Genomic DNA, 25,851 nt, shown 5'->3' with positions numbered 1-25,851 from the left:
AGACAATTTGTCTTCTGCCATCACTTATGTTTTTATAGTAGTAAAAATGTGTAACCTATCATTAAAATCGACTATTGTACTTGAAGTCTGGAGGGTGGCCAATGTAACCCCAATATTTAAAAAGGATTCCAGGAGTGATCTGGGAAACAGTAGACCAGTGAGCCTGATTTCAGTGCCAGGAAAAATAGTGGAAAGTGTTCTAAAAATCAAAATCACAGAACATATAGAAAGACATGGTTTAATGGAACAAAGTCAGCATGGCTTTACCCAATGGAATTTTTGCCGCACAAAACTGCTACTTTTTTTTTTCTTTTTTTAAAGGGTTAAACATGGATAAAATTGAATTGGTAGATATGGTATATTTGGATTTTCAGAGGGCATTTGACAAAGTCCCTCATGAGAGGCTTTTGAGAATATATTTTAAAGTCATGGGATAGGAGGTGATGCTCTTTCATGGATTGCAAACTGGTTAAAAGACAGGAAACAGAGAGTAGGATTCAATGGTTAGTCTTCTCAGTGGAAAAAGTAAACAGTGGAGTGCCTCAGGGATATCTATACTTGACCGGTGCTTTTCAATATAAATGATCTGGAAAGGGATAAGATGAGTGAGGTGATCAAATTTGCAGGTGACATTTATTCAGAGTAGTTAAATCACATGCAGATTGTGATAAATTGCAGGAGGACCTTGCGAAACTTGAAGATTGGGCATCAATATGGCAGATGAAATTTAATGTGAACAAATGCAAGGTGATGCATATAGGGAAAAATAACTCATGCTGTAGTTACACGATGTTAAATTCCATATTAGGAGTTACCACGCAGGAAAAGGATCTAGGCGTCAGTGGGTAATATATTGAAACTGTGGTTCAGTGTGCTGCGGAGTCAAAAATGTAAACAGAATGTTAGGAATTTATTAGGAAGGGAATGATGAATGAAACAGAGAAAGTCCTCCGGACGCCACAGCGAGACGAGGGCGACTCGGAGCGGTGCCAGGCCTGCGCGATCGGCGCCGGAGACCCGCCGGGGTAAGGCCTGCTTAACTGCACACTTACCCACGACCGCCTCCGACCCCGACCACGAGGCAGCCCCTGCCTTCCGCCGCTGTCTCGCCATCCTGCCGACCTTCCTCCGCCGCCGAGGGAACACGCTGCACGCTGCCGACGTCCAGCCAATCAGGGGACAGCCCTGATTGGCCTTTAAAGCTGCGAACCTCCCGATCGAAGTCCCTTCCTCCGGACGCCACAGCGAGACGAGGGCGACTCGGAGCGGTGCCAGGCCTGCGCGATCGGCGCCGGAGACCCGCCGGGGTAAGGCCTGCTTAACTGCACACTTACCCACGACCGCCTCCGACCCCGACCACGAGGCAGCCCCTGCCTTCCGCCGCTGTCTCGCCATCCTGCCGACCTTCCTCCGCCGCCGAGGGAACACGCTGCACGCTGCCGACGTCCAGCCAATCAGGGGACAGCCCTGATTGGCCTTTAAAGCTGCGAACCTCCCGATCGAAGTCCCTTCCTCCGGACGCCACAGCGAGACGAGGGCGACTCGGAGCGGTGCCAGGCCTGCGCGATCGGCGCCGGAGACCCGCCGGGGTAAGGCCTGCTTAACTGCACACTTACCCACGACCGCCTCCGACCCCGACCACGAGGCAGCCCCTGCCTTCCGCCGCTGTCTCGCCATCCTGCCGACCTTCCTCCGCCGCCGAGGGAACACGCTGCACGCTGCCGACGTCCAGCCAATCAGGGGACAGCCCTGATTGGCCTTTAAAGCTGAGAACCTCCCAGGCGCCGCGCGCCGAAGGAGCGCGACAAAGGAGCCTGCTCCTTTGTGCGCTCCTTCGTGCACTCCCTATGTGTACTCCCGCATACTTTTCTGTTTCCACAACCCTCCCCACCAATCCCTCCACAACCCACCACAACCCTCAGCAACCTTCCAATCCCCTATATTTGCCTCCCAGCACTCAACCCATGAATCTTCTAAAAGCAATCTCACAACTCACAACAATATAACCCCTCACACAAAAAACACACACAATGGCCTTAGCCCAATACATCCCCAAACTACCTCATCGCTACAACCACCACCACACTCCTAAAGCCACACCCATCACTAGACGCCTCACCAAAATCCACACCAACCCTAACATACCCTATACCACAATCACACTCATTACACTACTCCTCATCAATGCACAATCGATCACCAAAAAAATGCCAATCATCCATGACATACTCACAGACGACCAACCAGACATATTCTGCATAACCGAATCCTGGCTGAAACACTCCGACACTGTCCTACTCAATCAACTACCCAGAAATACATACAACATATTCTCCATTCCCAGAAACAAAAGAAAAGGAGGTGGCCTACTATTCCTAGCTCACAAAAAACTTAAATTCTCCTCCCACTCCCTTAACTTACCACCTCCACTCGAAACCAACCTATTCAAATCTAAACATCTCCAAATCCTCCTCCTCTACGCCCCACCTGGATGCCTACAGCACAACCTCTCTCCCCTAATCGAATCCATCACAACCCACATCAACTTACAAGAGCCAGCCATTATACTAGGAGACTTCAATCTCCATATCGACTCCCATCCACTTTCTCCAACCAGTGAACTACTCCTATCCACCATGTCTGCCATTGGATTCACCCAAATCATCAACACGCCCACACAAAAAGCGGGCCACACCCTGGACCTAATCTTCCTAAACAACAAAATATCCGCAACTGGACCACCCTCCACAACCCCCATCCCATGGTCCGACCACAGCCTCATACAAGCCAAGCTTCAACTCCAATCAAACCCACAAAAAACAGACAACCGAATCATCGAATTCACCAAACCATGCTCCAGTGAAGATATCGCCGAACTGTTACCGGAGGCACTAAAAACAATCAACCTAAATGACGCCAACACCGCCACAAACTCCTGGATATCCATCAACGCAGACATAGCCAACACATTATGTCCCACGATAAAAAAGGAAATCAAACAATCTACAAAGCAAAAAGCCCCATGGTACACCCAAGAACTGAAAACCTCAAAGCGAACACTGAGACAAACTGAAAAACAATGGAGACGAACCCCCACCTCAAACCTGAAAGACAAATACAGAACGCTACTACACAACTATACAACAGATCTCAACACAGCAAAGCGCAATTTCTACACGTCAAGAATTCATGATTACCAATTTAACCCAAGGACCCTCTTCGCCTATGTCAAAGATTTAACCAACCCCATCCAAAATAACACAACGCCTAACTCCAGCAACATCTCCAGCGAAAAACTAGCTCAATTCTTCAAGGACAAAGTCGACAACATTATTGCCAAGATTCCACAAACCCACAACGACCCCACTGCCATCCACCCCCCCATCCACATATGGTCACAATTCGCACCTGTTGCTTCTACAGAAATCGAACCCATCATCAAAAAAACCAACCCTGCATCCCACCCATTAGACCCCATCCCCGTCAAAACCCTAAAACTCATCAGAGAGATCATTGTCAAACCAATAACCTACATCATCAACTTATCCCTCGAACAAGGAATCTTCCCAGAAAAACTCAAAAATGCCATCATCAAACCAATCATCAAAAAACCTCAACTCGACAAATCAGACCCAGCAAACTACAGACCAGTCTCTAACCTCCCATTCCTAGCAAAAATCATAGAAAAAACAGTCAACAACCAACTCACAGACCACCTTGAAACCCATAATGTTCTTCAGCCAGCACAGCACGGTTTCAGAAAATTCCTCAGCACTGAAACCCTCCTCCTCTCCCTTACTGATACCATCCTCAGAGGCCGTGACAAAGGCAAATCGTTCCTCCTGATACTCCTCGACATATCAGCCGCCTTTGACACCATCAATCACAGAACACTCCTCGCCAGACTTAAAGAAATTGGTCTTCAAGACACCACAATCAAATGGTTCAAATCCTACCTCTCAAACAGATCCTACATCGTCAAGACAAACTCATCCGAATCCTCTCAAGTGCCCCTCACACATGGGGTCCCACAGGGTTCTTCCCTTTCCTCAACCCTCTTTAACATTTACCTCCTCCCACTATGCAAATACCTTTCAGATGCAAACCTCACCTACTTCGTCTATGCAGACGACATACAAATACTTCTCCCCATAAACAAGTCCATCCAACTCACCATGGAAAAATGGAACAACCTCAGCTCAAATCTGTCCCAATTACTATCCCAACTATCACTATGCCTCAACCAAGCCAAAACAGAAATCCTTCACATCCACGATGACCGTCCCTCTTATCCCCTCAAGTGCACCCCCTCCAACCACCCAGGAACCTCAATCAACACGGGAGTGCCACAGATCTCACAAATCTCACTCACTCCATCCACAAGAAACCTAGGAGTAACAATTGACAGCCAACTCAACTTTCAACGACACATCTCCAATACAATTAAGGATGGATTCTTCAAACTCCAAACCCTGAAAAAACTTAAACCCCTTCTCCAAGCGCACGACTTCCGAACAGTCCTTCAATCAATTATCCTCTCAAAACTCGACTACTGCAACTCCCTTCTCATCGGCCTACCAGAAATCCACATCAGACCCCTCCAAGTTCTACAAAATGCCGCCGCCAGAATCATCACCAACAACAAAAAATCCTCCCACATCACACCTACCCTCAAAGAACTCCACTGGCTACCCATCACACAAAGAATCCATTACAAAACACTCACCCTCATGCACAAAAAAATACACAACAACAAAATGAACTGGCTAAACAACGCAATACATCCACACCCCACACAAAGAACCCTCAGATCCACCAACACTGGCCTCCTAGCCATCCCCAATCTCAAATCTGCACACCTCAACGCAACCCGCAAACGAGCCATAACAATAGCGGGACCCACCCTATGGAACACCCTCCCCACCTGTCTCAGAAATGAACCATCACTGCAAACCTTCAAAAAACACCTAAAAACATGGCTGTTTTTAAAAGCCTTCCCACCCGACCCTTAACCTGCCCGAACGCAACCCACCTCATCCCATACTCAAGTCTTCTCACCCCCCTGAATCCCTCACTCCGCTACTTCCTCCCACCCCACCTTCCCCCCTCCCTTCCCTCATCCCCCCCACCTCTATTCCTAAATTACCCACCCAACAAGTCCCTTATCCCAATTTTATTTTATCAACAACACATTCATGTACATATGTTATTTTCTATAACCTTTTGTTATATCCTATAACCTTTTGTTCCATGTGCCACTGTTATAATATGTTATAATTGTTTTTTGTAAAATAGGGCGGACTTCGCCCTATTCCCTTGGTTATCTGGAAACCGATGTGATATCTCGATTGAATGTCGGTATATAAAAGAAATAAATAATAATAATAATAATAATGCCTCTGTATCGCTCCATGGTGAGACTGCACCTTGAGTACTGTGTACAGTTTTGGTCAAGGGGATGGAAAAGCTAAAGAGTTTAGGGCTGTTCAATTTGGAGAAGAGATGGATGAAGGGGGATATGATAGAGGTTTGTAAAATCATGAGAAGACTAGAACGAGTAAATGCGAATCTGTTATTTACTCTCAGATAATAGGGCCTAGGAGGCCATTCCATGAAGTTATCAAATAGCATGTTTAAAACAAAATCGGAGAACATTTTTACTGAATGCACAATTAAGCTGTGGAATTTGTTGCCAGAGGATGTGGTTAGTGGAGTTAGTGTAGCTGGGTTTAGGGAATAGACCCTGCTATTAGTAGCATGGGATCTATTTAATGTTTGGATACTTGCCAGGTACTTGTAACCTGGATTGACCACTGTTGGAAACAAATGCTGGGCTTAATGAATCCTTGGTCTGACCCAGTATGGCAACTTTTTTTTTGTTCTTATTCACTTTTTCCACATTTTGTTATGTTACAGCTTTATTCTAAAATGGATAATATGCATCTTTCCTTCCTCAGTCTACACACAATAAATACCCCATGACTAAGCAAAATCTTGTTTTGTAGAAATTTTATGCAAATTTAATAAAAATAAAAAAATTACCCTGCAATATTACATTTACAGATGTGTTGAGATCCTTTACTCAGTACTTTGAGGCATCTTTTGCAGTGATTACAGCCTCAAGTTTTTTGAGAAATGGGGAGAGAAGATGATCCAGAAAAGGGACAGGAGAGCCCTGTGGGGGCTCTTATTGATTTTGCTTTATTTTCTTTCTAGAAAATGGTTTTGTTGCCACTTAAAGTATATTGTAAAAACTACATGAAGGCACATTCTAACCTTGGTTTAATGTGATTCTTCTATCTCAAGAGACTAAACTGTAAGATCCATTGAGACTCAGATGAGATTTTTTTTAGATTGATGAAATTTAAATGTTGCCTGAATAAAATGAAGATGAAACATTTTTCCCTTTTTTTTTTTTTCTCCAAGAATTATTATGACTACCTCAGCAGCTGGCATATATGGCAACTTTGGGCAAGCGAACTACAGTGCTGCTAAGCTTGGCCTTGTGGGTCTTTCGAACACCCTTGCCATCGAAGGCAGGAAATACAACATCTACTGTAATGCTATTGCACCTTGTGCAGGTTCCAGACTGACTCAGACGGTCATGCCACCAGGTGAGTGACTCTAGGTTCCTGGTCAACCTTTTATCTGAAGCTTCAGACTGCTATCAATGGTGCACTAGGACAGGTCTCGCTGTAAGAGCAGTATTTGCATCATTCCTTACCGCAGGAGCCCTCAGCACTTCAGTATTCCAGCATCACTGCCAACCCCAGCAAGCCCAAGGAGCAGCAGCCTGAGCCCCAGCTTGGGGCTGAGTTATTACCATTGCTTAACACAAACTTCAGTTGCTGTGGATTGGCACCACACATTGATATTCAACACCGTAGTTGTGGGCAATACAAAATGCATGTTTTCTTGCATTAAGATTTGCCTGTGTCCGATACAAGATGGAATCTTGAAACTTGATGTGTCTGAAGAATAAGCAAATTGTGACATTTTAATTAAAAATAAAATATTTCCCTCCCCCAGCAATAAAAAGAAAAAAAAAAAAGGAAGCAATCATGATCACCAAAGAAAGTGAGAGGAGCAAATGATTGCAAAGACTTTCCTTGTCCATGCAGCACCTTAGAAACATAGGAATGATGGCAGAAAAGGACCAAATGTTCCATCCAGTCTATCCAGCAAGCTTTTTAAGGTAGTAACTGCCACTCCGTGCAGATTACTCTCATGTTTCTCTTAAGGGTAGTAACTGTTGCTTTGTGCAGTTATCCTCAAGCCTTATGGTGCCCATAAATAATTGCAGCTAGCAATGTTTTTTACTGAGTGGTGAGCTTTCCTGAAAATTCAGAAACTGTTGCGTGACTTGCTTTGCTTATGAACTTGGCCATAGAAACAGTTCTGTGCTTTTTCCTTTGTCTACATATCAATACCCAGACCATATAAGTCAGGCCCTCTTGGTTGTTTTCTGTATCCCTTTCCCCCTTTTTCCTGCCACTGAAGTGGAGAGCAATGTTGCAGTTGCATTAGAATCATTGAAGCATATTGGTTAAGGGAAGTGATCTACAAGTCTCGTGCTAAGGGTAGTAACCGCTACATCAGCAAGTTATTCCTCTGCATGCTTTTCTCATTTCCATCCTTTAGCCTTTTGTAATGGCATATAATATACTGTGGCTCCCTCTGATTATAAGTGCTATAAAATATTGCTAGCTTTTCGATGTCAGAAGATGCAAATAGCATTATTACAGGAAATGTCTCTGGAAGAGAAGGAACACAAACTCCGGCAGGGGTGGGTAGGGGAGGTGTTTTCTTCCCAATCTCCAAATAAGAAAGTGGGGATAGCAATCTTGATAGAGAAACAACTTTCCTTTCAAATTACTAAGACTATAATAGACCCAGAGGAGAGATGTTTACTGGTGGTGGGAATGTTTGGACAGTGTGTAACCATCTGTAATGTTTATGCCCCAACTACTTTTCAATGCTCCTTTTTTCATTCAGCAGGTGAAATTACTGGCTAGCAAATCCTGGGGTTTCCTTATGATAGGTGGAGACTTTAATTGTGTGCTTAAATGGACAGGTCCTCTGGTATTAGCATGTCAGAGTATCATTCATCAAAAGGAGTTTCTTATGTCTGCGACAGGCTAGATCTGGTAGACACTTGGCGCACCCTACGCCCATCAGAGAGAATATACGATATCTCCAGAGCTCATAGGTCGAATTCATGCATATACTGTCTGCTCATAGGGGGATCAGGCTTCCTTGAGAGTAACTAGAGTAGAGGTAAGGCCACTAGCGATATCTGATCACTCCCCAGTGTGGCTTGACGTGGAAGAATTTTGCCACGTTGAAGTGAGAGCCATATGACTGTTTCTGAGATATCTTTATAGGGATCAAAAATTTAGAGAATTCTTAAGTCAAAAGTGGGAAGAACATACAGTTTTTAATGCAGCTCTGAGAGATACACCAGCTCTCTTTTGGGAAACAGCTAAATGTCTTGTGTGGGGAGATAATTTGGTATATAACCTCTCAGAAGAAGGCATTGATGAAGGAGGTGATATGCCTTGAAAAACAATTAGGGACCGCAAAGAAAGTTTATGAAGCTGAGTACAGTGGGGAATAAAGCTTAATTTTTAGAAATTCAAGCAGCTCAACTCCCTATTACATAAAGGGTGCAGAAGTATCTCATGTACTACAAAGTGAGATTTTATCATTATGCCCAATTTAACAAAAAACTGGGATGTGTGTGCATTACATAAAGGCTTTGAGGAATAGCTTGGGGGCATAAACTCCACTAAAGATATTTGTGGGATTCTTTGCTCCTTTTACAAAGATTTGTATAGCACTACTTCGGTAGATGCTAGTCAGATAATTATCTGGAAAAAATTAATTTACGGCAACTTACGGACTCCCAAAAGGAAATATTGAATGCTCCTATTCGGGCAGAAGAAACTCAACAGGCTATTTGGCAGGCAAGACTTTTTAAGGCCCCAGGTCCTGATGGCTATTCAGGGGAATTGTATAAGCTAATGGGAGATAAGATGATATTGTCCTTGGGTGTGATGTATGAAGAGCTTATAGAGACAGGATTTGTCCCTTATTGCCTAATTTGGCCCATATATCAGTCTTGCATAAGCAAGGTCGAGATCAATTACTACCAGGGTCTTTTAGGCCCATCTCAGTATTGAATTTTGAAGTTAAAATATTGGCAAAAATTATGGCTGATTGGCCAGGTAGCTGTCATCTTTGATAGAAGAGCAAGTTGGATTTGTCAAAGGTAACAAGGGATCTACTTAGTGTTTGGGTACTTGCCAGGTACTTGAAGCCTGGAATGGCCACTGTTGGAAACAGGATGCTGGGCTTGATGGACCCTTGGTCTGACCCAGTATGGCAATTTCTTATGCCCTTATGTAAGAGTTCAATGCATAATGTTTGACAAATGTTAGCTTCGGTGAAGATCAGTTTCAGACATAGGCTTCAGTCATTGCTTTTAAGCTTTGATGATGCAAAAGCTTTTGACCTGGTCAACTAGCAATTTGTTTGTAGTTCTCAAAGCAGTGGGAATAGAGGGGTATTTTAGTAAAGTGGTAAGGGTATTTTATAGTAAATCAGATTGCCTCTGTGTTAGCAAATGGAACTCAATCTGAGTTTCGCTTGATGGGAAATCATCAGGGTTTCCCATTCTTTTATTATTCATTCTTACATTAGAACCTCTCTTAAAAATGATTAGGGAAAATAGGCTTATTAGGGGAATCAGTATGGGAAATGAACACTCCCCAATATTTAAGCTTTCGTTTGCTGATGATGTCTTGATTCACATGGATGTGGGGACCTCTTTTACCAGCTCTTCTAGAAGAGTTTTCTAAGAATGGTAGACTGGCTGGGTTTAAAATCAACCTAGATAAAATGAAAGCTTTGTCACTGCAAAAGGAAGTTAGAACTTTGTTGTAGTCTGTTTCCTTTTAGTTGGGCTGGGGATTCTTTTAAGTATTTGGGAGTGGTATTATATAGGGATGTGTCTAGAATGCAGAAGGAGAATTATAAATGTTTATCTCAAACTACAAAACTCCTACATTCTTGTATAGATATCCCTGTCATTAATAGGGAGATTATATTATATGCTGGCTCAAAACCTCAATTTATATAACCCCAACAAATTTATATCACAACTTGAGGTAAACTGCAAACAAGCAGAATATGACTTAACGAACTCTATCAAAAAATCAATTATAAAGAAAACAACCAACAGAGAGTGGTATCAGAATGTTATAAAGTGTTTCCAGTCTCATGGGCTCTTGCCCTTACAGGGCTGCAACCCCTCTCTTGGCTTCAACACAGTTTTTAATCACGTCATTTACCAACTCTCTGAAGGTTTGTCTATTTATTTCTTTTGTATTTTTTAAAGTGCAAAAAAGCCTCCCCTAAATTACCCGTATTATTTTAAAACATGCACCTAACATTACCCACTATCTCTAATCGTTAAAACATATTTCGCTTTAATTTAAAAGAGACAAGCACAATTAAAGCGAAATATTATGTTTTAACGATTAGAGATAGTGGGTAATGTTAGGTGCATGTTTTAAAATAATACGGGTAATTTAGGGGAGGCTTTTTTGCACTTTAAAAAATACAAAAGAAATAAATAGACAAACCTTCAGAGAGTTGGTAAATGACGTGATTAAAAACGGTGTTGAAGCCAAGAGAGGGGTTGCAGCCCTGTAAGGGCAAGAGCCCATGAGACTGGAAACACTTTATAACATTCTGATACCACTCTCTGTTGGTTGTTTTCTTTATAATTGATTTTTTGATAGAGTTCGTTAAGTCATATTCTGCTTGTTTGCAGTTTACCTCAAGTTGTGATATAAATTTGTTGGGATTAATAGGGAGATTACATTTTATATCAGATGATACTCCCAAAGTACCAAAGCTATATTTGTGCCAGACAGTGCCCATGTGGTTAAGGAAAGGGGAGATTAGTGGTATAGAACATTAAATATGGCAGTGTGTATAGAGGAGGACCAAGCCCCACATACAACTTGCAAAGTTAGCAAGGAATGGGGAAAAATAGACTATTGCTTTTGTATTATGCTGTATCTGAGGAGGGGACTATTTAATTTTTCCAGAATTGTGTTGAAGATTTGACTTGTCTCCAATGCATAGCTTTTCATATCTCCAATTAAGGCATTATATACACTCATTGAATCTAAAAGCTTTGGAGGAGAGCAGTGGGAGATAATAGAAATCTTTGACTTAGAGTGGCTACCAGGGTCTTCCATTCCCTTTTGATATAACATTCTACAAAATTTGCTAAAGGGGCTGCGTTTTGAGGAAATAGGAAGGGGTTGGAGTAGAGAATTGAATATGGACATTTGGGGGCAATTTATCCTTAGGTTAGTGGGGAGGGGCTATTCTCCCACACCAAATGCCTCTTTAAGAGAAACTCAATATACATTTTTCCTTAGAGCATTTTACTCCAAAATACAATCATATAAAAATAACCTAGTAGTGACTAGTCTATACTATATCTATCTATATATATATATATATATATCTATATATCTATATATCTATATCTATATATATATATATATATAGTCTATATATCTATATATAAATTTTTTTTTTTTTTGAGACACCAGAACTTTCTGAATATCTGGGACTTGTACTTAGTCTTTATTGCCCCTGGCCAGAATGTTGATTGTAAATGACAACGCTCAATCTGTTGGATGGAATGCTAGATTCAACTGGGTATGCTGATAAATGATATGCTCTCCATGAGGAAAACTTGGTTTTTGATGATATTGGGAATGGGTTGGGGGGGGGGGGGAAGAGGGTTTAGGGCACAGGATGATTGTTTGTGATTAATAAATGTTTCACATGGGCTGGGAAGAGAACATCAGCCCATGGTGTTTTTGTTACCTTGCAAATGTGTTAATAAAAAAAATCAGATTTAAACATAAAATTTGCTGCTGGTTGAGTATCCCTGATGGAGTGGCATTAGGTGAGAGGTATAAAAATGTGCCTTGTGGTTTTTAACGTGACATTTCATGTAACATTTATCTATCTAAAATTTATGGTATTGTCCTGGACAGCAAACAGTGCCTGTTGGCTAAAATGATTTTTATTTGGTGCACAGACTGCTGGACATTTTTAAAGCCCTTATGGTTAGGTGGTGTGTTCAGACGTGCCTAGTTTCTTGGTTTCATTGCTTCTACTTTTTCTTATTAGATTGGCTTTCTGTTTTTTATCCTACGCTTTTTCTATTAAATTATCTTGTAGAAATGCGGAATTCGATGGCAGCTAAGGACCGTAAGGCCCATCCAGTCTGCCCAGTTTCATTTTTTGTGCAATGCCACAGTTTCTAGTTTTGTTTTTTCTTTTTCTTTCCCTTCATTTCTTTGCAATTTAAGATTCTTGTGTGCTTATCCCATGCTTTCTTGAATTCTGTTACTGTATTTATCTCTCCCCAATTTACGTAGAGAGCTGTTCATGTATCCATTCTCTTTCTCTGACGTTATTCTGAGTTTGTCATATGATGTGTAACCTCATGTTCTGGAGAGTAGTCTTTCCTTTGTAAAAGTCGTGTTTGTAGTCCATTATTTATATCTTTAAGGTATTTGAATTTGTTGTCTCCTGCTTGTCTTGCCTTTTCTCTGGAGAATACGTTTACATCCTTAAGCCTTGACTCATTGGATAAATAGTGCAAGCTCTGCACTGTCTTAGTATCCCTTATCTGGAGTACCTCCAGCCTGTGTCACCTTTTTGGAGTTGTGAGCTCTACAATGGGGCACAATATTCTAGGTGAGTTCTCACCAGGAACCTATACAGAAGCATTGGCATAATTTCTCTTCTGCTGGCTATGCCTCTTCCTATTACTTTAGGAATAAAATTATGCTTCTCCCCTTCCTAAATATCCCCCACCTACTCAAACATATTCATAAGTTGCTTGTACTTTGCTAATACTTTGTTTGCATCACTGTGTTCGGTGCACGTGGTTCTAGTTATTTGTGAGTGTCCAAGCAGGGTGAAGTTTCAGTTTTCATCATCAAACTTGGACAAGTGCTTTGAAGAGTAGAATGAGTGAGGTCCTACCAGCACTGGGAGAAAAAGAAGCAACGGAATGTGTAAAACAGGAGCAAAAGCTCTTCTAAAAAGTTGAAGTAGCAAATGCACAAATGTAACCCCATTCCCAGGTGCTGGCTAAACTCTGGAGTCATTAAAAGAATGTCTCTTTTGGGTCTGGATCATACACACTAGCTCTTTGCACAAGTCACTATTCCTCAGAGCCAGAGTCCTTTCTTGGTGGGGGGTGGAGGAGAAGAAACTCTCTTCCTGGGCCCAGAGTGACAACGGTGCCTCAGTAAACTCTCCTGTGAGGGGTATACCTTTTTACTCCTGTGCGTGCTGTAAGTGCCAAATAACACATTCAAGACCCAGATTTTAGTGTCCAAAATAATTACTTGACTGACTGTATGCCATAGTTAACCGTCTTTAGCACCATAGATGATGTCTTGTTAGAATTTTCCTCTATTTGAACTTAAGAACATAAGACTTAGTTTTTGGGTACTTGCCAGGTACTTGTGACATGGATTGGCCACTGTAGGAGACAGGATACTGGGCTTGATGGATCCATCAAGCCCAGTATCCTGTCTCCTACAGTGGCCAATCCAAGTCACAAGTACTTGTCATGGGTCTCTACTACTAGGGCCATGGGAAGCCTTCACTCTCCAGGGCTTGGATAAGTGAAGCTCCCAAGTGGTTAGGGTATCCTTGGGTGGGCAGGAATAACCCCTCCACAACTGGCAAAAAGTCAGAAAACAGTCCATGCACAGTTCATATTCCTTTCTTCCCAGTGTTAAAGATTCCAAAAGGGTGTCCTCAAATGGTCTCAAATCAGTATTACTCATAGTTCTCCTTTCCAAATTTTAACTTTTTTTTGATCTCTCTAAATCTCTTAAATTCCATGATGGGATGGATCCTTCTAGGAACATGCAGTTCTCAATGTTCCTCCTCAGGTAGGAAGGGGCAGTAGGAATCTTCCTCCTGGCTCTGGTCACCAAAAATCTTTTCCCAAACTTACTCCAAAAACAGCAGAAGATCCTTGAATTGGGTCATAATCATTCCTCTGATCCCTAAAGAGGTTGCAGAGGAGGCAGTTCTTCCCTATCCTGGGCCCCAAGAGACTAGGTTCCCCGTGCCCTATACCCAGGTGACACCCAGGGTTCTCACAAGGCTTCCTGTCATGGAAATTGTCCAAAATCTGAAAACAACTCAAAGGTAAGCCCCACCAGCCAGTTAGTGGACTGGTAGTGTAGCCTTCTGACTTTGCTCAGGATGCCTAAGCAGGGCTTACCTGGATCCTCCTAAGTAGGCCCAAAAATCCAATTAAGAAAAACATTCCTGCACTGCCACCTAACTCACATTTCAAAGGTACTGCCCCAGACTCTCAGTAGAGAGCTGCTTATAAATACTCTCAAGAGGATGGCCATCCTAACTCCCGCAAGGGGAGGGGCTCTAAGGCATGGTATGTTACCACTTGCCTACACTGTCTGTTCCTAGCTAACAGGAGTCACTAAAGGCATGATTAGTAATGAACCTAGTGGGTCATTACACAAATATAGTGGGATATACAAAGAGTTACTTCAAGAACCACATGAAGTTCAAAACCGGACACAGGAATGCTAAAGAAAGGCAAGCTTGAATTTAGAGGAGAGATTGACACAGGACAGTGGACAAGAGGCATAGAAACATCTGGAAGAAGACAGATAAATGCAGATTCTGCAGTGAGAACCTGGAAATGTTTTCAATCTTCTAGATAGGTGTGGCATGCTAATGTCCGAAGTTCTTTGCAGGAAGGGAGCATGGTTTATCCACATGAATCTAAGTTCCATATTAAGTAACTATTCAGACATTCAACAGAACAGCATTGGTTACATATTCCATTGAATATACTTAGCTAAAGAGAGAGGTACCCGGATAACTTTAGGATAGCCCTCTGATCCAACTAGACTTAGCTGGATATCTAGATAGCAGTGAATAATAGTGCCAACTGGCTAATGTTAAGCCCTGCCCCTGGAATGCCCCATGCCCCTCCTCTTTTTTGTTTAATCTGGCTAAATTTTGTGTGGGTAATGAGTTACCAGGACAAAATGTAATCCATGAGTATGGGGTGGGGGGGATTTTTGATATCTAAGACTTGTCTGGGTAGTTCCTGAAGTATATATGTACACTTTAATAGCATGGTGCCAAAAAATACTGGATTCATGACCCTGACAGAATTGCGAAAAATGAACATGTTGTGATTATGTGGAATGTTTCTAGAGTTCTTGATAAATAACTTGATGCTAGAAAATCAGACATTGTAGCAAAAGAAAAAAAACAAGAATGGCATTGCTACTAGCAGTGTCGGCACAGAGTGACTATTCTGTACTATATACAGAGAGAGAGAGATGTTCATATACTAAGACGCAGTCAGAGATCAAGAAAATGTGGCAGAAACATACAGAAGTTGTCCCACTTGGGTTGAATGCCATCAGTCTGATTAAAAAAAAACCCAAACAAAAAACCAAACAAAATTTGAAGTTGTCTTTAGCATTTATCCTTCTGGTGTTAGTAAGGTATAATATGTTGCCTATATATATATATGAGAGAGATCTGTATAGTAGATTTGCATATGATCTGTATAGAATGTTTAGGACCAACTCATGAGGTGGCTAATTGTGAGACCCATGCCAGAATGTCACCAAGAGTCATCAGATACAAACAGTTGAAGGTATTTTCTGAAGTCTCTTCACCGGAAGGTAAATCAGCCGTATTTTCTCAGAGACCAGAACCTTGTAAAAAATACAGGTCCATTCTCATAGATGCAAGGGCAGGGAGTTGTTTTCCTCACCCATCGAGAAAAAAGGAAATCTCCAGTGAGTAAAAAGGAGAGGCAGAGATTCTCCAAATATTCAGAGAATTCTCTCACAAAGGAACTAGGTCCTTCAGTGTTGGCGAAAGCGCATATGGCATTGTAGGCGCCTAGGTTGATATGCAAAGAATTGGTACTGTAGGGAGATATCCTATGTTTTACCACTGAAAGCACCAAATATGAATCATAATAGCCAAGAAATATGCAGACATATTGACAGGCCTCAAAAGCAGTCTCAGTAGAAAAACAAGAGATCTTGCCCTGATGAGAACTTTACGCTGAAGGATACTTTATCTAAATCTGCCTGTTTGTAAATACCTATGTAAATAGGACCAGGGTAGAAGGACAATACAGCAGCTAAGCCCCTAAGCAGGTGTCATGGATCAGCCAACAGAATCCAGAGGTCAGAAATTCTCCCTCCTTTGGAAAAATAGCATTTTGGCATATAGACCTGCAATGTGGCATGAATTCCCCCCCCCAAAAAAAAAAAAAAAAAGAAATGGGGAGGGGGGAAAGACCTGCAATGTGGCAAAGACCCTCCCTTCACCATGTGATTATGCATGAGCTCATGCATATTTATCATCTGGAAAGTATTATTTGGGGGGGGGGGAATAATGAAAAAGGAACCTAGGAGCGAGACCCTGAAAGTGAACCTGAAACCAGGGAAAGGGACCCTTGAAAGAAAAGGAAACAGAAGAGCGAAAGGGGAGCCCTAAGCAGACCAGCACCCCTTGCTATTGAGGAGGGAGAAGACTAGATGTGGCCAGGAGACCGGAGAGAGGAGACACCCTGCTCAGGTGCAGAGAGTAAGATGGAGTCTGAGACAGTGAGGGGCGACAGCAAGCCTCAAACAGTCCGGCAAGTACCAGAGCAGAAGCCAGTCTCCTTCCCGGATCGCTGCCAGCTCTGCCAATACCAAACCCAGAAAGCAAGTACTTCCTTGCACATGTTCTCCAGACCTCCCGCCAGCGTCTGCTTCAGAGGTGAACAGAGGGGTATCGCCTGAAATTGGGACCAAGGGTAAGTAAGCTAGCCATAAGTATTAACATATATTAAGCAGGTTTATGACATGTTTACCACCCATGGTACAGAACTTTCTTTAAGGAAAACTGGTGTGCTTAGTGGCCCAGGATGTTAGAGACTGGAATTATTTCCTAAATGCTGCATCCTGCCAAATTTGATTGATAAATAAGTCTGTTTCCGAGGAGAACACATCTATTATTTTTTCCCTGACTTAGGATTGTGAAGTAAGGTTGGGAGGTTAATTGGAAGTGTCCCGTAACAGACAGGTCCCTGCACCTCTAAACTTGCTTACAGCACCATGCCCATCTGATGCAGAGATTTGTGCCATATACATCATCAGTGCCAAAGTCGGCGCAGCTTTCTACAGTTCCGAAGTCAACAAAAGCCTCCTCAGAGCTCAGAGTATCTAAAAAGGATGGGTCGAAACCTTTTAATCCTTAAGATAAGGGTGAGCATTCTCCTTCCATTCTGGTACCTGAGTCTGATACATCTTCAGTATCTTTTCCACCAGATACATGTCATGCTTTTGTTGGAAAAATGTGACATGAGTTTGTTAGGTATTATGAGAGAAGTGCCTTTACCATCAGCACAGTGCTTGCCAGCTCTTTGAAAAATTTGAAAGGCAATTGATAACTCCATTTTAGATAATGCCATTCCAAAGACTGCTGCATGGAAAGGAAGGGCAGCATTCCTCTCTCTCCTTCAAGTTCTCTGATACCCAGACTTGTGTATCATACACTGGTATCTGAATCTTCTCTACTACTCTCGCCTCTAGATTCACCTGGAATTCCAGAAGATCCATATCCAGAAACAGAAGTAATACCCCATGAGAGGACATTTTATCCATTCCAACATTTAAATAAGAGACAGCTACTTCAGTTCCCTTCTCCATACAAGATGAACCAGAACCAAAAGATGAGTTTGCAGGAGTATCCAAGTTTATAAAGGCCCCAAAGCAACCACTGGCTGTGCTGATGCACAAAGCTTTAAAGGATCTGCAACCCAAGATAAGGAATTAACCTTTATATTCACTGCACCAGTAACCTGAAGAATAGACTTTTAAATACAAGGTTAAGGATAGTCTGGGCCATGATAAAGTACTACTTCTTGATGATTCTATGGTAGCTGATGCGGCACTTTGGAAAGAAATGAAATAAAAAATCTATTCCCTTGTTCCTCTCATAAAAGAAATTGTACGCTCCTGGACAATATGGGAAAAAATGTTTATCAATCAGCCTTGGATCAAGATCACAGCTCAGTATTTTTATATAACATTTTGCAGAACATTTGAGAACACAGCTGCACTATAATCACCCAAGGTACAGGTTAAATTTCAGTTCCATGTATCAGAAGCACGCAAATGTTTAAAGCATGTCATTAATTCCTTGATAAAGTGGAAAAAAGTTCATGTACATGTATTACATTCAAATATATCCATATTTTACAGAAAAATAATATACGGTACATATACACATTTATATTGTATACATACATCAATGAGACCACAATATTTGGGGATCCAAGAGAAAATACCTAGGTGGCCTATAGGCATACTACATTAGGAAACTAGTAAGGAAATTTAACCAAAAACACAGAGGCCACACGATATCTCCTGCTTACTAACAAAGCTGGAGCCTGTGATCTGCAGCTGTTGCATTGACTGTTTGTGTGGGCTTTTTTTTTTTAAATAGATTAATTTCTAATGGTCTGCCACAAACTATTGAGTACCTCACAAGTGCTGCTGTTTAATTTTACATTGCCTTGTTATGGACACACTCTGCTCATGAAAAGTTAATGAAGTATTGCGTGTCTGAAGGAACAGGACTATTGACAGCCGCCAGGGAATAATCTGTGTCCTTTCCGCTCGCCGGTGAGAACTGAGCCTGGTATTAGTCTTCCCATTTAGAATGCATCATGCTCTGTGAAGAAAGGAAAGCGTTATTAGGCACATCATCAACTGTGAGACTGACCCCCTCTTTTTTTATAAATTTTAGAAATAATAGCAAACCTTTTAAATTAAATGAGCTGCAAATTCTTCTGTACATCAGGGAGCAGTTTCTATTGTCTTAGAAAAACAAAAAAGAATCGGCAGTGGCTAAAATGCATGGCTAGTGCTTCCCTTGTAATATGTCCTCCCTTTTTTCCCTTCATTTAGTTTTTGTCCTTTTCTGCCAGAATCTTCTGCATAAGGGTCCAGCCCTGTGCCATTGTGTGGTGCTGTCTCTCTTGACTGGTGGGGGGCCTGGGTGCTTGAACTCAGGGGGGAGAGAGCGAGCGGGATGGCAGTGGGCGACCTCCTGCTGAGGGCATGCAGTCTCGAAAGGATACTTCTTCCCTGCCCTCAACCAGCAAGGGTCTTTAAGTCACCGGGGCATGTCATGTGAAGGAATCAGGAGGGGGTGGGGGGGTGGGGGTTACAAAAAAGTGTGTGTGTGTGTGCAGATATAAATATATCTGATTTTATAAAATAGTAACATCTTTTGCTTTTGTACTTGCATATTTATTTATTTATCTATTTATTTTTTATATACCGATATTCGATCTGAGATACCACAAAAATGTAAAGGGTGGATTCAACTGATGGCTTCACTTGAAACAGTTTTCATTTTGTTGAGCTGTATTTTAGAGCTCTGCACGAGTGCATTTGTTATGAGATGAAGGGAAATGCTTTCAAAACTCTCACTGCATTGAAAGAAAATGGAAAAACAAATGTTTCATTATCCAGGAAGTCTTTTTCTCTTGGGCTTCCGTCCCATTCCCTATTCTTCTCACCAGAGGCCGAGGTGGTACCGTCTTCTTTTGATGGCAACCTGGTCTTTTACAATTGGTTTTCTTGCACCTGTACTCCCTTTTTTTTTTTTTTTTTTTGGGAGGGGGGGGGGGGGGACTCTCCCCTCTGTTCTGGGAGGGTGAGAGGAGGGTCAGTTGGGCTGTACAGGGATTTTTTAAATTTTTTTTTTAAACTCTGGTGGTAGGAGGGGAGGGAGATTGGAGCTAACCCAAAGCAGACGCTCCTTCAGCTTGTTCACAGACCTGTCAGGTGAATGTGTATTAGATTCAGAAGATTTGCCAGATGTGGTGTGTGGCTGCTGCTGTTCTGTGCTCGGCGTTCTGTGGCCTTTCCAGAGTTGGAGGTTCTAGAAGGATGTGCCACCTGCCGCAGAGTTTGCGTCATCCTGTCGCTGCTTTGGCAGGATTGTACTCTGACTGTTTGTTTTTCATTTTTATCTTGAATGCTGTTTCTTTCATGGAACTTCATGAATTTGCAAAGTAGCCTTAAACTAAGATCTTAAAAAAACAAAAACAAAACCAAAACAAAAAAAAAATTTCATTTGAGAATTTTGATTCCTGAAAGTTACCCCAAAATTTCAATAAAAAAATGAATAAACCCATATAGCAAAATTATTTTCAGTTCATATATGCTATTTTCACATAATTCAAAGCCAATTGCTATTGCCATTTTGCCAGCTAAATAAAATCACCACGTACATTTTGAGAAGTTGCCTATTTAGTGAAAAAAATGAATCTGAAAATGTATAAAATGTGCCAAGAATAGTTTCATCAGCAAAAATGTTTTAAATCTTTTGAAAAGCAATCTCTCATGGCTACTTCTCTGAAAGGCCTGTGATGAAGATATTGAAAGTCTAATCACATCCTCATTTTGTGCATTTTATATTTTTCCTTCTGTTTATCTCAGATCTGCTGGATGCTCTGAAGCCCGAGTATGTGGCCCCTCTTGTCCTGTGGCTTTGCCATGAAAGCTGTCAGGAGAATGGCAGTTTGTTTGAGGTGAGATTTTTTTTTTTTTTTTCCTGCTGCTGCAGTTAGGTCTTTTTGCGACACTGTGATTTTATGTATGTTATGTGCCAAGAATTCTCTGGCGAGTCCTAAAATAAGAGCTCAACTCGCCTGGCTTATGCTGCTTTTAAAACTAATGTTGCTATCATGGCTCTCAACTCTTGACGTAAACCGCTGTTCACATAAGCACACACTGACCTCCAACCAGATGTCTCCTGGTCTTTTAGATTTTATTTAAAAACCGCACCATCATTCGCAAGCAGGGTATAACATTTCAGTTGGGATAGCAGGGGCGAGGGGAAGAGGAGATTCAGTCAGCTTTTCATGTGTTGCTACATATGACAGTGCTGTAAGTGGCTGCGTAGGCACTGATGCTCCTTTGCTGTAGCTCGCTTTCTCTCATCGTATCCTTGTTAGATGTCAGCGACTGAGTTTTGTGTAGCAGAATTCAGATTCACGTGACTCTGACAGGAGATGCAGTGTGAATAGCACTTCTGTTATGGCCCTTGGAATTGGACTGAGACCACCATCTCATTTCTTATGTCCCCTGAGCTGGGACTTGAACTTCTGGTTTAAGGCTGTGGCTATCCAGTCCCCGGGCCTGTGTCTTCCTGTTTCTTCTATCATACTTTATTGGTGGCCCGTCCTGCAGGTAAGGGCATCAGTAAGGTAAGACGAAAGAAACAAAGATGCTTATCTTGTTAATGACACCTACCAGCCTGTAAGACCATTTCTGCCACTCTTGTGTATCCCTGCAAATGCTGAGAAATGCCTTGCTGCTTTTGTTTTCCCTCTTCTAAATGTTTTTTTCACCCCTTGTTCTACTTTGCCTTCCCACCACCATTTTCCTGAATATTTCTTCCCCTATTTGTTCCTCTACTTTTCTTGCATTCTCCTTTTCCTCCTCCTCTTTTTTTCTCCAGCTCCCCTCATCCTCCTTTTCTCTCTCCCCTTCATCTTGTAGTACACCTAGTTGGGTACTGTGCTGGCTCCCCAGTGTAAGCAGGCCACAGGTAGACCAGTAGGGAAGAGTTTGTCTTAAATGCTGCCTTCTGCAGCCTGGTGGTGATGAACAAGGGGGCCAGAGCAGGAGGTGGAAGAAGCAGCCCCTGAGGGATACCAGTGAGTTATTCTCCAGGGATGAATTTTTGGGCTCCATCAGCAAGATGGTAAGCAGAAATATTGCATTTTGGGTTGGCTCCCCTCTGTTTAAACATCAGAACTAGACTTGAGCCTCTGATTTTCAGAATAAGCTTGATCCAGTATATTGGCAGAAATGGGCATGGTTTTTGCCCTCCTTTAATTTTCTAAGATTTTGGTATTGCATTTTAGAAAATATATACTGGAAATAACTCCACGGAACCCACTTGTTGAATAAATATATTATTTGGGATTTGGTCCTCTGTGTATTTGGGGAAGAAATAGCTGGACAGCGTTGAAGCATTTGTATCCATGTGCAGTAAATGGGCACATTAGTGACACTGCAGACAATATGATAGCTCAATATACAATGGCCTAATTTTCATAATGACTATAATGGGTAGTCTGACTGTGATGAGATGGAATAGGTAATATCCATTTCTGTTTATGTAGCTATTTATGGTCATTACTATTGAAATCTAAAGAAAAGGTAGTGTCCTTCATTTCAGAAAGCCCAGAGATTCAAAAATGCTTCAGATATAGGGAGCATTTTCAGGGCAATGGATGTTGGAAGTTGTTTTCAATAAAGAACTGTCTGGTATGTAACTTCACAGCAAGCGGTGACTGACACCCCCTCTCCCCCCCCCCAAGCTTCTGCTGCTACTGGCAGGACCAGGAGTGGATTGGCCTGTTGGGACTTCGGGCATACCCCGGTGGGCTGGTCAGGAGGATTACATGATTGTATTGGTTGCTGCGGCCCCCATGCCTGCAGAGCTGCTGCGACCAATACCAGACCCTGCAGTATTTTTATTTATTTATTTAGAAGTTTTTATATACCGCAAATAGGGCAGGAGTCTGACCATCTAGGCGGTTTACAAATACAACATATATAATAAAAATAACAATACAATCAATTATTAAAATACATTATAATTACAGTATTGATGTTTAAAATGTCTATTGCTTTTGAAATGACAGATGTAATATTTAAAATGTCTTTAAACTAAGTAGAAAGAACTATTAACTGATCTTATAAGCAATTGTGAAAAGATAGGTTTTTAGTGGGTTTTTTTTTTTAATTCTTTAGTATTTGCTGTTGGACGAATTTCTTCAGGGAGGGAGGTCATGTCACGGAGTGGGAGTCTTCCCTGAGGCTCTCTGCTCATTTCTGTCTTCTCTCTGTTACCTGTGGTGGTAGTGCTAGTGGTAGCAGCAGTAGCGGTGGCTCCATGGGCTTGTTGCCATTGCTTGACTCAGACGCCCCTTTCTCCCACCACTACCTCATTCTTGGCTCCTCCCCTCACATCTACCTCGCTTCTGCCGGCAGCCAGCGGAAGGCAGCCAACAGCCCTCTCGCTGCTGCTTCTCCACTGGCTCGGCTCCTCACCCTGCTCTCAGTCGCTGAGCTCTCCTCGTGCTGGGGCAGCGGAATAAAAGTAGTAAATAAAACAAACAAACAAACAAAAAAAAATCACTGTTGGGGCCTTCCAACTTGCCCCTTCCCACCCCAAAGAAGGACACTGAGCAGCAACAGGCAGCTCGCCAAGACTCTATTCTTCTGGGGCCATGCCTGAAGCTCCCTAACCATCAGTGTAAGTAAAAACAATTTTTAAGAATTTATTCGGAGGGGGAAGAGTGAATGAGAGACATAGGGTGCACAAATTAGTGAATATGTGAGTTGTGAGTGAGAGTCAATAAGTGCATGTATGAGCATGAGACAGTGTGTATACGTGAGCACTTGTGTAAGAGAGCATGTCAGTGTAGGTGTGAGTCAGTGTGTGAGCACATGTGACTGACATTCAGTGTGTGAGTGAACATCTTTGAGAAGGGCTCACCTACTGAGCTGTTTGTTTTTTTTTTTTGTCCTATAATGTTTTATATCTGTGAAGACTGATTCTTATGTTTTGGCTTGTTTCACGAATGTAGCATCCTTCTTCACATTTCTTGCATTGGATCATGTTCACACTATTCATAGATCAGCGTGAATGCGAACCTCTTATTTTGAATGCTTTTCCCATGTAGGAAGCTGTAGAGTCCTGTGATATGTGTTGGTACAGCTTGCATTGTGCTGTCTTGAAGCATGTTGTACCATTTACTTCTTCTGTTTGGGTTTCTGTTCGGAGCTTAATCCTTTATCGCTTTTTTTTTTTTTAAACTTTCATATCATGTACAAAGAATTGACTTTGCACAGAAATACAACTGTAACATAATATAGAAAGAAAATAAAACAAAATAGGAAAATGTCTTATTAGTCCACAATAAAAGAAAAAGGGGGAGGAGAAAAACTTGTAGAACAGAAACTGTAATAGCATGAGATCCTGAAGGCATTATAATTCCCAGACTCCTAATTACCAGATGCTGCTTGAGGATAGAACAACCTTCCTGGACTGAATAACAATGTGAAATTATTTAGGAAGAAAGAAAAGAAAACTATCATTTTGATATTTAATTAAAGATTTGCATGGGTATCTCAATAAAAGTAGCCCCTAGACTCAGGTCGTCCTGACACAAGGTCAAGAAACCCTTCTCTTCTGAGTAGCTCTAGAGAGGTCAAGAAAAATCCTGCACATGAATATTTCTGAAATAATTCTTCATAAAGCTCAGATCATGTTCAGAGAGAACAGACTAATAAAGCAGCTCTTTCTGAAATTTCATAAGTAGAGGATTCTAGGAAGGCAGAAAGATCTGACGTTTTCTGTATGGGCTTGCTGGTTTGTAAAGGGAAGAAAGTAGACTTTATATGTAAACTGTTTATTTATTAAAGGAAATGGCACAAACGTTTGACATACATGACTCTGAAGCATGCCAAACAAGCAATAAAGTCAGTCATTTGTTGGAAAGTAAATGGTTTTTGTATTCAGCACCCCTCTTCCCCCCCCCCCCCCTCCCATCCCCACCATTAAAGTGATCCCTGGGCACCAATAAACAAAGGCAGGAACATATTCTATTCAGTTGAAATACACACCTTCAAAAAGGGGGGGGGAGGGGGAGTAATTAATCAACTCACTTCTAGCCCTAGGAGACAACCTCTGCAGATAAGGATGCCAGATGTTGATGAACTTACTTTTAAACGAACAGTGGTAGTTTGATTTTCTATTTGCAAATAAGCATGTAATCTTGTTTCTTCAGAGCCAAAAGCTTTGGAGGGTCCTGTGCACGCCACTGCAACAGAATGTCTCTTTGCAATTTAGACATGCCTTCTGAATCAAGAGTTATCCCTCCCCCAAATCTGAAAAGAGGCCACATCAAAAAGAATTCCTTCTAACAGAAGAAAATAGGATAAAGCATAAGTGTTGGCAAGTTAAATGTAAGACATTGATATGACAGGCTAAGAGAGATTTTGAAAAGAAGTTAGCCGTAGAGGCAAAAACTCAGAGTAAAAACTTTAAAAAATATATCTGAACCAGAAAACCTGCGAAGGAGTCAGTTGGACCGTTAGATGATCGAGGGGTTAAAGGGGCACTTAGAGAAAATAAGCCATCGTGGAAAGATTAAATGATTTCTTTGCTTCGGTGTTTACTGAAGAGGATGTTGGGGAGATACTCATTCCGGAGAAGGTTTTCATGGGTAATGATTCAGATGTACTGAACCAAATCACGGTAAACTTAGAAGATATGGTAGGCCTGATTGACAAACCGAAGAGTAGTAAATCACTGGACCAGATGGTATACACTCCAGGGTTCTGAAGGAACTAAAAAATGAAATTTCAGATCTATTAGTTAAAATTTGAAACCTATCATTAAAATCATCCATTATACCTGAAGACTGGAGGGTGGCTAATGTAACCCCAATATTTAAAAAGTGCTCCAGGGGCAATCTGGGAAACTATAGATCAGTTAGCCTGACTTCAATGCCAGAAAAATAGTGGAAAGTGTTCTAAAGATCAAAATCACACAGAACATATAGAAAGGCATGGTTTAATGTAACAAAGTCAGCATGGCTTTACCCAAGACAAGTCTTGCCTCACAAATGTACTTCACTTT

General features: G+C 41.8%; 1 protein-coding gene across 1 annotated transcript in view; it reads left to right on the top strand.

The window, feature by feature from the left end:
* The window catches only part of HSD17B4 (hydroxysteroid 17-beta dehydrogenase 4), a 424,146-nt gene that overhangs the window by 74,959 nt on the left and 323,336 nt on the right, over positions 1–25,851 (top strand). Inside the window, exons 8-9 of the mRNA XM_029620119.1 lie at positions 6,427–6,614; positions 20,628–20,719. Of these exons, the coding sequence (XP_029475979.1) occupies positions 6,427–6,614; positions 20,628–20,719 (280 nt within the window). The remainder of the gene's footprint in view (positions 1–6,426; positions 6,615–20,627; positions 20,720–25,851) is intronic.

The sequence above is a fragment of the Rhinatrema bivittatum genome, chromosome 1 (genome assembly GCF_901001135.1).
Source record: "Rhinatrema bivittatum chromosome 1, aRhiBiv1.1, whole genome shotgun sequence".
NCBI lineage: Eukaryota > Metazoa > Chordata > Amphibia > Gymnophiona > Rhinatrematidae > Rhinatrema > Rhinatrema bivittatum.
Note: the sequence above shows the minus strand (reverse complement) of the source record. Positions and strands in the feature narration are given on the sequence as shown.